This window comes from Nematolebias whitei, chromosome 1 (genome assembly GCF_014905685.2).
Source record: "Nematolebias whitei isolate Nwh7 chromosome 1, NemWhi1, whole genome shotgun sequence".
Taxonomy (NCBI): domain Eukaryota; kingdom Metazoa; phylum Chordata; class Actinopteri; order Cyprinodontiformes; family Rivulidae; genus Nematolebias; species Nematolebias whitei.
In genome coordinates, this window is record NC_056498.1 from 14,609,612 (window position 1) to 14,624,783 (window position 15,172).

General features: G+C 37.9%; 1 protein-coding gene across 1 annotated transcript in view; it reads left to right on the forward strand.

The window, feature by feature from the left end:
• The window catches only part of sorcs2 (sortilin-related VPS10 domain containing receptor 2), a 690,706-nt gene that overhangs the window by 480,272 nt on the left and 195,262 nt on the right, over positions 1-15,172 (forward strand). The window contains exons 5-6 of the mRNA XM_037675240.1: positions 2,212-2,285; positions 11,203-11,267. Coding sequence (XP_037531168.1) covers positions 2,212-2,285; positions 11,203-11,267 — 139 coding nt within the window. The remainder of the gene's footprint in view (positions 1-2,211; positions 2,286-11,202; positions 11,268-15,172) is intronic.

Consider the following 15,172-nt stretch of genomic DNA (forward strand, 5'->3'; position numbering starts at 1 on the left):
CTTTTCATGATATGCTAATTTTTTGGGACAGGCATTTTGGGTTTTCATGAGCTGTATGCCATAATCATCAGTATTAAAACAATTAAAGACCTGAAATATTTCAGTTGGTGTGCAGTGAATCTGAAATATATGAAAGTTTCATTTTTATCATTACATTATGGAAAATAATGACCTTTATCACAATATGCTAATTTTTTGAGAAGGACCTGTATATACATACAGTATGAATGTATGTATAATATACATTATGATGAAATAATACAATATACAATCTGAATAATATTGTACTTTATCACAGCATTATAAGTATCTACAACAAATATTATATCCTAAAAAAATGGGTTTACAAATGCTTATTGTGCTTACAAGGTAGTAACTTAGTCTGAAATGTTTAATATAACAACTCTAGATGAAATATACAGGTGAACAGATGTGGCTCAGTATTTGGCAAGAAACTGGCCAGTTTTGTCTATTTGTCTCCCTTCATTAATACATAATAAACAATTATCAATGATTTATAAAGTCTTTATAGACAAATCAATAATGCATCTATAAACTATTTATTAGCCATCTATAAGGGGAGCCTTATTGTAAAGTGGTACCATGCTTTTTTTTTTTTTCTCTCCATTTTAGGGAAACATATTTAACAGACTAAAATAGGACACCGTGGATATACTTTTTGTTAACAATGGAAAAGTGAACAAAACCACTGAAGTGAATCTGAAACATCCAATTATTTCCACACTGTCTCATTTATATATGACAATCACTAAAGGGTAGCACATTAAATGTGTCAGGGATAATATTGTGCCTGAAAAATGATGCAGACCGTTTAACCATGACAGTGAGTTCTCCTGAAAACTGACCACCCCCATTTTTATATTTTAAACTAATGATTTTTGTCAAGAAAATGAAGAAAGTACCTTATTATATCAGCCATGTGTTACTCGTACTTTGCATCAAATTCAAGGTTCTTTACTGACATTCGCATCACATGTGGTACATGAGGTGGAATGAAATTGTGTACTCAAAGTCCCAGGTACACCCAACAATAGCAAAAATATAAAGTATAAAATATACAGTATATAAGGATCTGAAGTATATGCTAAACACTAATAATGTAAAATAATATGTTATATTAAACAGCAGCCTGAACATTAGTCTGTTGTGAGCAGATGGGTATGAATACAGCAGCTTAAAGGCAAGAGATCAGCAGCATGGATAATCAGCAGCACAAAATAAGTCACATATCACCAATTGAAGTGGCGTTGCAGGGCTTTTCCTGGTTAGGGATTTATGAGTAACAGCTTCAGGGTAGAAGCTGTTCCTCAGTCTAGTGGTTCTGCACTTAATTCTCCTCAACTTTCTGCCTTAGGGGAGTGGGGCAAAAAGTGTGTGTGCTGGGTGAGTGGGGTCCTTCATGATGCAGGTGGCCCTCTTCCTGCATCTAGAGGTGTAAATGTCTGTGATGGTGGGGAGGCTGACTCCAACAGACTTCTGTGCAGCCTTCACCACTCTCTGCAAAGCTTTTCTTTCTGCAGCTGTGCAGCCTCCATGCCACACAGGATGCTCTCCAGTGCACACCTGTAGAAGTAGGTGAGGACTGAGCTTCCCAGTTCAGCTTGCCTCAGCATATTATACAGCAATATATAGCATACCAAGTATAAGAAACAAAACATCCATTGTGTTCTCTGACATGTTTTTCTCATAGAAAACCTCCCATTGTAGTTGACCAAATAAATTTATTCATGTGCTCGCTGTTCTTTCATACTTGTCAATTCTTTTTTCAAAAATGCTTTCAAAGCAACTTTGTCTTATGATAATTGTAAAATACATAAAAAGAAGTGCTACTTTGTTTTCAAGTTTTTTACCCATTTAGTTATTTGTTTCTAAATCAGTTTGTTTTTGCAAATGCAATATCTAAGTATTAATAAAAACATCAAAACACACACACACACACACACACAAACACACACACAATCTCCAAACAGTTTATTTATTATATATTTGAGCTCAATATTAACCTGATAAACCATCAAATTATCTAGGTTGATTTAATTATTTCCATTTTTTAACTCATTTACTTATTTTATTGTCTTCCACACCATGAGTTATTTTTTTAGAAGAATACAACAGATAATAAAGTACAAGTTAGACTTATGATTTTTGCTTTTATTCTAATTTTTGACTTGTCTCTGTCTCTTTGTCCAGCTTTATGCTTCAGCAGATCTGGGCCACAAGTGGACTTTACTTCAAGAGAGGGTGACCAAGGACAGAGTCTTCTGGTCAGTTGAATTTGGTCAACCTAGACATTATTTGTTTGTCATCATGTTATAAGCATGTACACTGATGAGTGACATTGTCACAATGTCATCTTAATGTTAACCTCAAGTTAACCCGTCAATATGCCTGCTTTGTCATAGTCTGTGTTTTTCTTTTTTGTTTGTTTATTCCTTTCTCATCATCACACCCTTGACCTGGTTCTGACCTATTACATCGAGATTAATAACTTAGTAATATTTCCTCAAAGTCCTGTTGTGTCTGACCATTTTTAATAACCTTTGAGTTTGCATTAAATGACTACACAGTCACTGGGAGTAAATTTCACCTAAGCAGATGCTTATCAGAAAATGCTGTAACCAAATTTAAAGAGTCTCTTCCATCATTTTCCTCTGTCTTGCAGAGTAATACATCAGAGAGCAGTGACTTAGATCATCTATCCACCCATTATCTTTTACCCGCTTCTTCCATTTTGGGGGTCGCTGGTGCCCATGTCCAGCAATCACTGTGCGAGGGGCGGGGTACAACCTGGACAGGTCTCCAGTCCATCACAGGGACACATAGAGACAAATGAGACAAACAACCATTCACTCTCTCACTCACACCTAGGGACAATTTAGAGTTACCAATCAGCCTAACATACATGTTTTTGGTCTGTGGGAGGAAAGCGGAGCAGCCGGAGAAAACCCACGCATACACGGAGAGAACATGAAAACTCCACCCAGAAAGGCCTCCAGACTGGGATTTGAACCAGGGACCTGCTCGCTGAGAGGCAGCAGCTCTATCAACTGAGCCACTGTGCTGCCCCTTAGATCATCTAGTTGATAATTTTACAACTACTTTGTAAACTTCACTTGTTAAAGCTGTTCCACTGAAAAGAAAGTTATCAATCAGAGATTAATGATGAATGATTAGCTCCTTGGTTCAATTTTAAGTTACGTACTTTAAAATGGACATCTAGAAAGCTAGAAAGAAAATGGCACTCCATTAACGTTGAGGAATCTTATTTATCCTGGAGGGATAGTCTGCTAACGTACAAAAAAACCACACTGTAAAACAAGACCTTTATATTATTCATCTTTAATTGATGAGAATAAAAATAAACTAAAGTTCCTTTTCAGTACCATAACTAGTCTAATGAAAAATCCTACGTATCTCTATTGATTCGTGTAGTATCGCCTCAGGTTTTGTGTCAGATGAGATGACTTTAAAAATGTCACTAGACCCTGATTTATGTTTGGACTGTTTTTGTCCTGTTGAGCTCTCTGAATTGTTAAAAAATAATAGCTTCATCCAAACCATCCACATGTCTGCTAGATCCCATCCCAAACCAGGCTATTTAATTACGTATTTCCCTTAATTATTAACCACATTTTGGATCTGCTTAATTCGTCTCTAATAAATAGTTACGTACCACAGAGCATAAAGATTTCTGTAATCAAACCTTTACTTAAGAAACATTAATACATAATACATACTGGTTTGCATACCAGCCACGCATTGGAGTTGATGACGCCATCATCTACTTGCTGCACAGAGCCTACACGCACATGGATAGGGCAGGCAGTACTGTAAGGGTCATGTTCTTTGACTTTTCCAGTGCTTTTAACATCATAAGACCTACTCTAGTCTGCATTATTAAGCTCCTGGTTATGCAGGTGAATGACTCGCTGGTCACCTGGATCAGAGACTACCTCACAAGTTGGCCACAGTATGTGAGGCTGCAGAACATCACCTCAGATACCATACTGAGCAGCACAGGGGCTCCTCAGGGGATGGTCCTCTCGCTGTTTCTGTTCACCCTCTACACCTCGGACTTCAGGTACAACTCACAATCCTGCCATCTGCAGAAGTTCTCGGATGACTGCCATTATGGGCTGCATCAATGGTGACCAGGAAGCTTAATACAGAGGTGTGGTGGACAGAACCACCTGCAACTCAACATTGGAAAAACTAAAGAGCTGCAGGTGGACTACAGGAATAAGATCAGTCCCCACAACTCTATCAACATCAAGAGTACTAAGGTGGACACTGTGGACTGCTACAAGTACCTGGGTGTCCACCTAGACAATAAACTGGACTGGACAGCTAACACCAACGCCCTCTACAAGAAAGGGTAGAGTCGCCTTTTTCTTCTGAGGAGACTCAGGTTTTTTAACGTCTTCAGGACCATGCTGCAGATGTTTTACCACTCGGTGGTCTCCAGCGTCTTCTTCTACGCTGTTGTGTGTTGGGGCAGCAGGGTGAAGAAAACTGATGCCAACAGACTCAATAAACTCATCAGGAGAGCTGGTTCAGTTCTGGGAGCGGACCTGCAGTCTCTGACAGAGATGTCTGAGCAGAGGATGCTGAGGAAACTGCTCCAGATCCTGAACAACACATCACAACCCCTGCATGACACACTGGACTCTAACCACAGCACCTTCAGTCGTAGACTGAGACCACCAAGGTGCTCCACAGAACGCCACAGGAAGTCCTTCCTCCCTGTGACTTTCAAACTTTTCAACTCCTCCCCTTTTCTGCACATAGAACAATAATCAATCAATCAATTCAACTTTATTGTCCATAACATTCAATGAAATGGAGATTTGTCTTTGACATCTGGCTTATAAAAAAAATAAAAATGTGATTAAAAAACTTTAAAAACTTTAAACATTCAGTTAAAACCATTCTAAAATACATGATACATTAACATATAGAAACATAAAATTAATACTGTACTACAATAAACACTTTAATGTTTCTGTCTGCACCTGACCTGTTTAGAACTTTATTGCTGGTATTTTTATATTATCTGTTATTATTATATTATCTGGTTATTATATTATCCCCTCTTACAATGCTGTTATTGCTAGTATCACTCAGCCCTCTGTGAACAGTAAACAGCCATCAGTGTGCTAATGATCCATTGTTAGGCTGATGGTCCTTCTTGAGCATGTGATCAGCTGGTTTTGGTTGTCAGCAGCAAAACTGGTTGATCCACTCTGAGAAGGTGCTATTTAAGAGACTGAGCTGAATACAGCACCTCAGACTGAGGAAGTCTCTTGGATGAGAGATGAAACGTTTCTACATTTTTTTGTTGTTTTGCTTTGTTTTTTTTGTTTTTTTAATGTCCAGAGGACCAGATTTAACTTTTTTAGATTTTTCTACCTGGATTATTGAGCATGCATCAGGATATATTATCTGGTATTTTTATATCCTCTGTTATTTTTTTATTCTGTTATTTTTTATATCTTGTGTGATTCCTTCTGTATGTTTCTTTGCACTGAAACTCTGGCGCAACAAATTTCCTGTGGGATCAATAAAGTTTTATCTTATTTTATTTTCTACCTGGATTATTGAGCATGAACTTTGATATTTTGAACCACTTTGGCTATGGCTGCCCCAGAGGAGTCGACGGCGGAGAGGGCAGGCCACAGAGACCATCTTATCACCAGCAAAATGGTTGGACAACTATGAGAGTGTGCTGCTTGTGGGATCAAGTTTGTTTGTGGCTCCTCAGATTGATGAAGTCCTTTGGATGAAAGACAAAATGTCTCAACAAAAAAAAGAAACCATCCAGATGACCTGACTGAACTTTGTTGTATTTTCTACCTGGATTATTGAGCATGAGCTTTGATAAAGGTATTAATAAAGTTGCCAAATGTACTGGTAACGTGCCTGAAACAGAGTATTGTCATTAGGGATGTAAGCATCTTTAACTTGACATCACTTCTCATCATGCCTTCTTTTCTAAAGAGGGCAAACTCTGTGACTTGACAGTTTATATGTATTTTGTCTCTTGTGAAAAGTGTCCATGGCACAGAATCCAGGTGGTGGCTTAGAACTCATTCATATGTGATGTGGTACTTCAGTGCAAGAACTAGTTGTCTAAAAACTGTGCTTTGTTCTCAGTTGTTTGGTTTTCTTAGTAGAACATCTGACTTTGGCTAAATTTGCCATGTTTGCAAATATTTGCAGCTTCAGTGTTTTCAGTGGCAAATTGAATCTCATTAATTCATCCACCAGCTAAGCAAGACATAAAAGGGATTATTTAAATTAATTCATTGTAAGAAAGCAACATTATTTCAAGAATAAGAGGCAGATTAGACAAATAATGGGGGCCACATAAATTAGATATTTGATATCAATAAATTACATAAAAATATATGAATATTATAAATACATTTCAGAGAATAATCCCCGCTAATTTTACGTATAAAGACCTAATCCATGTTTAAGCTTTTGTTTTTCTCTCTCCCTAAATTAATTAGTTTTTCTTTCATATTGTCTTTTTTGTCTGTTATCTATAATGTTCTTTTATAATCTATGGGCTGAGATCTCTTGTCTTTTTTCATTCCAGCCATGTATCTATGCTAAAATTGCTCCTTAAATCAGAGGTGATACATGTCAATTTGCATATTCTTTATTTTAGTTCAACTTTATTAAGGCCTATAGGCATAAAGTAAAAAAAACAAACAAACACACAATCCAGCTAAAGGCCAGATTGGGGACTTGTCTACTCAACTGGGTATCATTTTTGAATTGTTATTTTTCTCACTGTATGAAATTTGACATTATTCTAAACAAACCCCCCAAAATATCCATGCCAGAATAGTAAGTGGCAAGAACATCCACAATAACGACAGTCACGCCAACTAGCCTTGTTTTTAGCTGAACAGCTAGCTAGCTATTTTCATCTGGAAAGATATCTAAGAATTCTTCGAGTGTCAAGAGAGTTGCCTATGTTTGTGAAGCCAAAATGCAAATGGCACACCAATCTTCCTTTCTACACTACAGACTCTATTTGCCTCCAATCCTGCTGTCGTCCACCTAAGCCCAATACTATATACACCATTTATATACTTTATCTGTAAGTTCACTACCCTCCTCACCAACATCTCAGCACTCTCCCCAACATAATTCTGCTTGATCACTTTAACATACATAATGACAACTCTAATAACCCACTAAGGATTTTTTTTTAAAATCTTGTTTGTACAGTTTTGTGTTTTAGCAGTTCATTGATTTTTCTGCCCATTCCAAAAGGCATGTTCTGGACTTCTTCTGTTGTTCTGGCTGGGATTGCCCCACAAAACTGTTCTGCAGCTGACCAGCCTATCTCTGAACACATGCTTATCTCTTTTAATGTCACCCTCTCACTATCTAAAATTAAACCATCACATGCAATCTCTTTACGAAATAGCAAAATCATTAACACACCTGCTCTAGACACTGGTATTTTAATTCTCCCCAGTAAAAACAAATCAGTGAACTACTATCAAACTACATTGACAGTGTCCACAACCTCTTAAACACCGTGGCTCCTGTAAAAAGACATACTGTCTCCTTCATCTACACTGCACCCTGGTTTACATCTAAACTTGGGGGCCAAAGGTCAGCAGCTTGAACATCTTTAAAGAAAATCAGGACTTACTATTCACAAAGACATGTACACTGCACATATTTTCAACTACTACTCTCCACTGCCAACTATTACAGTATATATCACAATATTACACATGTATCATCAGTACAGGTCAAAGAACATACTGTTCTTTCTGACAAACAAAACAATATGCCCACCAAATTCTTTAATCATCACTTCTACTCTGCTGATAACTGTAACTCTGTTATACATTCTTCAAGAACAAGATTAGCAATATCCACCAGCATCTACCCACTCACTCTATATGCACCTTGCCCCCAGTTTCCTTCCCCTTTCACTCTCAAGCTGCACACTTACCTCATATGCTGAAATATCCCACCTCACCAGAACATCGAAGCCAACCAGCTGACAGCCTGATCCCCTTTCAAATACTCTTGTCAAAGCCTCTGTTCACTCCCTTAACCCCTTAATAACAGTGATTGTTTGTTCCCCTCTCACTGGTATTGTTCCATCAGCTTTTAAAACACCATCAGTCATTCCTAAACTCAAGTAACTGAAAACAGACCCCAGTGACTTCCATAACCTGTGCAGTGTTTCCTTACCAATAATCAAGGAGGGCACCCCACCTTGCCAACAGAACCGGGTGCCCCACCTACCAAATCCCCCATGCCACTTCACAGCTCCACGAGTCCTGGACAGGGAGCGGAGATTGTAGCAGCTCAGCACAAACTCCAAACCACGACAACCATGAGCAGTACGAACTTAGCACTCTGCTATCAACCCCTCAACCATCCCCTTCGGCAACTGCCGGCACCAGCAACACTAATGTAGTGCTACGTTATATTATTATTAGCTTAATAAGAATAATAGAATGGAATAGCTTATTCTATTAATTTACCTCTCATCTATCCCTTCTCTGTCTGAGTGTTCCACAAGGTTCTGTCCTCAGCCTTCTCATTTTTATCATCTTCCTCCTGTATTACTTTTACTACTGTATTATTTATGTACTATATTACTTTTTAATTACCGTAACTTCCTTTTCTTGTTGTTGTTTGGTTTAAACCCAAAGTCTACCCATAAACTCCAACTGGTCCAAAACTCTGCCGCTTTCATCTTCTCCAGAACTCCTTCCATCGGTCAAATAACCCCTGTCCTGCACCATATTGGTGCACCATACGTTACTGCACCATAACGACATTCTCCTATTCACAGACGCTGGTGATTCTGTGCGCCTTCTCTTACTGGACCTCACATCTGCCTTTGATACAATTGACCACGAGATCCTCATTGCGAGGTTAGAGCAGTGGGTGGGCATCACTGGGTCAGCCCTCGAATGGTTTAGATCTTACCTCGCTGACAGGTCCTTTTGTGTCTCCATCAAAGATTTTAGTTCAGCCTCGGCAGCGCTTAAATGGGGGGTACCGCAAGGGTCCATCCTTGGTCCTCTTTTATTTTCTTTATACCTGCTGCCACTAGGTGCTATTTTCAGGAAACATAACATACCTTTTCATTTCTACGCAGATGACTGCCAAATCTACTTCCCCCTCAGACTCAACGGTACTCGCTCTATTCAACCGTTACTGGACTGCCTGTCTGACATCAGAGATTGGATGGCTTTAAATTTCTTGAGTTTCAATGAGAAGAAATCTGAAGTTATGCTCTTTCCTCCCAATGACACAATCACCAACCACTGCATCGACCTATCCGTTCTGTCACCGTTAGTGAAACAAAGAGTCACTAATCTAGGAGTGATACTTGACCCTTCTCTGAAACTCAACAATCATGTAAATATGATTGTTAAATCCTGCTTTTTCCAGCTGAGGCGACTGTCTAAGCTGAAGCCCATATTGTCCAAAAATAACCTGGAGACAGTAATTCATGCATTCATTACATCCAGGCTCGACTATTGCAACTCACTCCTTTTTGGTATCAGTCAGACCTCCATAGCTAGATTCCAACTGGTCCAAAATGCAGCAGCCCGGTTTTTGACCAGCACAAGCAAAAGGGAGCACATTACACCTGTTTTGGCCTCCCTACACTGGCTTCCGGTTCACCTTCGAATCAAATTCAAAACACTCTTGTATGTCTATAAATCACTAAACAGCTCTGCCCCCTCCTATCTTACTGATCTGCTCCAGCCGTATGTCCCACCACGTTCTCTCAGATCAGCAGACCAGTTGCTCCTAACAGTCCCAGGAACCCATCTCAAGCGCAGAGGTGACAGGGCCTTCTCTGTAGCAGGCCCAAGACTTTGGAATGAGTTACCTCTGCTCGTTAGACAGGCCCCCTCCCTCACAGTTTTTAAATCTCGCTTAAAAACACACTTCTATGCCCTGGCTTTCTGCACTGTGTGACCTGTGCTGAGTCTGTGTGCATCACACTGTGTTAGTCATGTTGCGGTTGTTGTTGTTGTCCATTATTGTTTTTGTCGGTTTCTACTTTTTGGTGTCCTGTTATGTAATCTGTTGCTATGTGCTTGTTCTGTTTGTGCCTGTACAGCACTTTGGTGTGCTTTGTCACTGTTTAAAGTGCTTTATAAATAAATTGGTATGGTATGGTATATTCACTGGTTCCCAGTTAAATATTTCATTTTGTTTTAAATCTTGCTTCTAACAATACAAGCCCTCAAAAAACTTGCCTCTCAGTATTTCACATAACTCCTCCACATCAACACACCCACTTGCACTCCCAAGACGTCCTCTTCCACCCAACCTATCCAAAATACTTGCTCATCTGACCATAATGGGTTCAATAGCATTCAGTCATTCACCTCACCTCTGAAACTCCCTCCCCCTGCACATCAAAAACTCTCCCATCTCCATTTTCAAATGCCACATCAAAACGCTCTTCTTGTGCTTATTCATGTGCTAATTCACTCTAACCTTGTAGTCACACTAGCTGTATTTATGTTCTATTTACATGTTAAGTATGTTAATATTATTTTAACTGCATTTTACATTGTATTTTAATTGTACAGTCTCCCCCAGTGCCATGAAAGACACCTTTCAATTAAAATGTAATAAACATAAAGCACATAGAAAAAATATTGTTTTTGCATAGTTAAAGATTCTCCGAAAAGCTGTTCTTTTTTATTTTCTTTGATACCATATACATTGTTATTAATTAGCTATCATTTAGCAACCAATCAAAATTTGAGTTTGACAATATCTGGTTAAAGTGAAACAGATGTACAAAAACTGATAAAAATGGCTCCATTGTTGTTTGGGTTTCTAAGACACAACGTGGTAGACAGGTGCAAATATCCTTGCTTCTGAAATGCTGTAATGGCAAGTTCACATGGAAACACAACAGAGAATTTTGGTGATCTCCATTTTCAAAATAAATACTGAATGTACCAAAGGACAATAGTTTCAGTTATGGAAATTTACATTCATTGGCTACTTGTTCTGGGACATTTCATAACTATCATATGCAAATAGTAGGTCACCTATAGTTTATCTAAATTATAAATTTAATCACATAAGTTTAGGTCTAATTTCTAACAGAATGGTCAGAAATTCCCCTTATTAATGTTATTATTTTATGTGTTTCAGGTCTGTATCTGGTGTGGATGTGGACCCTGATCTGGTGCACATGGAAATGCAAGATACAAGTGGAGGTCCAGTAATGTTTTTTTTTATGTATTTATTTATCCCACGATACTGTATGGAACTTGTTCAGTGATCACAGAAAAATAAATAACTTCAGATTTCAATTACTTTACTTTATTACAGATGTTCTGATTTGTTGATTCATAGACTTAAAAGATATATAGGGAACCAGGGTACCCAAAAGTGACTAAAACAGTCAAATGTGGGCAAAGATTGCTAACATTAAAACATTTAATTTAGATTACATAAAATATAAGTATGCCTGAATTGCAACAAAAACTAATTTTCTTTTTTTTAAGACAGTATCTTGTTACAACACAAACTAATATCTTACAACACACAACTGTCAAAGGCCCTAATTGCTCAAATGCACCTTCACAAAGACAAAAAGACTACAAGTACAACTTCAAGAATCTTTATTATCAGGGTTTGTTTAAAAAAATTACATGGAAAACCCAATAACGTACTGTAGCAAATGCCTACTAGCAAACCTCCAATACATGTCTGGCATGCTAAGTATTAAATTACAATTATCTGATGCCCAGTCTGATACTACAACCAGTGGAGGTTGCGTAGCGTTAAGTGTAGAACCACTCGGCTGAGGAACAGCTTCTCTGAAGCCGTTAGACTCATGAATCCCTAACCAGGAAAATCATCATAATGCCATTTGAAATGGTGATACAGTATGTGACTTATGTGTGCTGCTGATTATCCATGCTGCTGATTTCTTGCCTTTAAGCTGCTGTGTTCATACCCATCTGATCACAACAGTCTCATGTTCAGGCTGCTGTTTAAAACACCATATCACATTACATTATTAATGTTTAGCATATATCTTAGATCCTTGTATACTGTTTCTTTTTATACTTTATATTTTTGCTATTTTTAGGTGTAATTGGGACCAGCATTTCATTCCACCTCATGTACCGCATATGATGCAAATGACACTAAAGAACCTTGAACCTTGGTAGCTTAATGGAAAATGAATTAATGGGTTAACTGGCAGCCACTTAATGGCAGAATATTGCAATATAATTTATATAATTAGCCTCATCTCTCAACAAAATATTCTCATGGCACTAAACAAAAAGCATTCATGTACAATATAAAATGCCAATTAGTAAAATATATCAATCCATGAAAGCCAGCACATTGCAAAAAAAAAAAAAAAAAAAATCATGTCACAATCTCCTGTCCTGAACAACACATTAACGACAGTGAAAAGACAGCACTAGTCTTAAAAGTAAATAATGTGTCAGCCTCATGGAAAGAAACTGGAAGTTGGTTCCACAAGAGAGGAGCCTGATAACTGAAAGCTCTGCCTCCCATTCTGCTTTTGGAAACTAGAAAACACACTAAACCTGCACTCTGAAAGTGAAGTGCTCTGTTAGGAAAGTATGGAACAATAAGATCTGTAATATAAGATGGAGCTGGGTTGTTGAGAGCTTTGTATGTTAGAAGTAAGATTGTGAATTATATTCTGAATTTGAGCGGAATCCAATGGAGAGAAGCTAAAACTGGAGAGATATGATCTGGAGAGATAAGATACAACCTCTTGTTAAAACTCTGGCAGCAGCATTTTGGATCAACCAAATATATTTTAAAGAAATTTTTGGATACCCAGATAATAAACAATTGCAATAGTCCAGACTAGATGTGATAAATGAACAAACCAGTTTTTCTGCATCATTTTTGGAAAATATGTTTCTAATTTTTGTGATATTACCCAGGTGGAGGAAAGTGATCCTTGTAACTTTTTAAATGTGGGGCTTAAATTACATATCCTGATCAAAAATAACACCAGTTTTTTGTTTTGTTTTTTTGGATTAGAACTGGAGCTAAATTAATGCGACCCAGAGGAAGTGAAAGGCAGCAAAGATTATATATAAGATTTTCAGCAAAAAAAAAACACAACCTCTATATTGTCTGAGTTTAAAAGCTGAGTTTAAATTAATGGTTATTCCTGTGTTTATGTCTTCAAGACATGCTTGTAATCTAAGTAACTCATTGGATTCATTGGGTTTCATGGATAAATATGAGTATCATCAGCATAACAATGAAAATTTATCACATGCTGATAAATAAATGTACCTAATGTACACATAAATTAAAGAGTATTGGACCAAGCACTGAACCCTGAGGAACTCCATCACTAACTTTGATGTATGAAGAAGATTCATTATTTACATTTACAAACTGGCATCTATTGAACAAATATGATTTAAACCATTTTAGAGGTGCTCCTGTAATCCCAAAATCATATTCAAGTCTCTGTAGTAAAATATTGTGATCAACTGTATCAAATGCAGCGCTGAGGTCTAACAGGACCAGTGTAGACACGTCTATTTCTGAGGCCATGAGAATATCATTAGTAACCTTCATCAGTGCTATTTCTGTGCTATGATGAGCTCTAATCTAAACCATGACTGAAACTCCTCAAACAGATTATTTCTGACAGTGACAATGTGAGCATTGCAAAGCATGCCGTGTAGAAATTATGTGTGCAATGTTTCTGACTTTTTACAATGTTTGAGTGTTAAAATGTTTTTTTTTTTTTTTCATGTTATTTTCCTGTTCTGGTTTGGTTTGGCAATTATGTTAAAGTCTCTATTATTGGCTGTAAACTGACACCAAGAGTCAGACTGTTTGAAGGAGGTTTGAGGGGGAAAAGCACTGTGAGGGTGGTGATGTCACCAGGTGGCACTTAGCTTCGCTTTGCATAACATAGCATAGCTTCATATAAACACTATTTTCCTGTACATTTGGAATGTGGTAAGCTGTCTTTAAAAATTTGCAAACATGAATTTACCAGATTTAAAGTTTAAAGTTTTCGAATTTAGCAAAAATGTTAATCCGCTAAATGAAAAGTTAGTTCTGCTATTTGCAGATTAGCAGAACCGTGCCCACCACTGCAGGTAGAATTCATTGCAGCCTGCTCTGGCCCCTGGAAAGCATTTGACTATGGTCAGTGGAGTCCCTAGTTCCATGTTTTGGACTATGTAACTGTCAATTACCAGGATCTGCTTCTCAGCAGGTGTGTCACAGAGTGAGGAAAATCGATTTAAAACATGAATGGGTCAGTGGTGAACTGAGGGCTTACCATTAGCATTATGATTACACCAACTGGCCTAGAGTCCAGGCTATTTGGGGTCTGCTGGAGGACCGCTAGCTGGAGCTATACTCAGTGGTTCCATGCTGCCTAAAGCCTGGTATCCACAGGTCTGGTTCTTGTTGTAGCCTGTTGTGTCCGGTTCTAGTGGGACCTCTATTTTTGTGTCTCCACTTTGCCTATAGTTCCCGTTTAGTGGGCGGATTGTTCACCTCTAGTGGGCGGATTATTAATATCAAAGCACCTTACCAGCTGGTGGCGGTAGTGCTACATTAAGCTCTTTTCTAAGCACCACTAACATGTATTAGAAGAAGAGCTGGAAAACAACACACAACCAAAATGGATGACCTCGATGAACTTGAAGCAGAATCAGCCGTACAGCCCGTCCTGGTCTCTGTCCCACAAGATGGAGAGCAGGGCCGAGGTGTCAGAGATGCTCTGATGGAGTACCTCATGAGCTGTAACTTATCCTAATTCCACCCCTTAATCTTTTTTACCTCCCCAGCCTTCCTTAGATACAAGTGAACGTTAAAGTGTTGATTTGAAAATAAACATGGATTAATAATTATTCTTGTTTTTTTAATGTACAGACATGCCTTATTACCAGGTTCGTGTAAAAATGGCAAAACAAACACTGCTGCTGTGCTTCTATCACACATGCTGCGTTTTTTTAGTGGCTGTAGTTTTAGAAAAACTGTATACTCTTTAATTTTTGTTTTTAACAAAGAACCAAAACCTACAACAAGAACTTTATATTTGTTTATGCATATATACATTAATCTATTTTAATATTTATATATATAT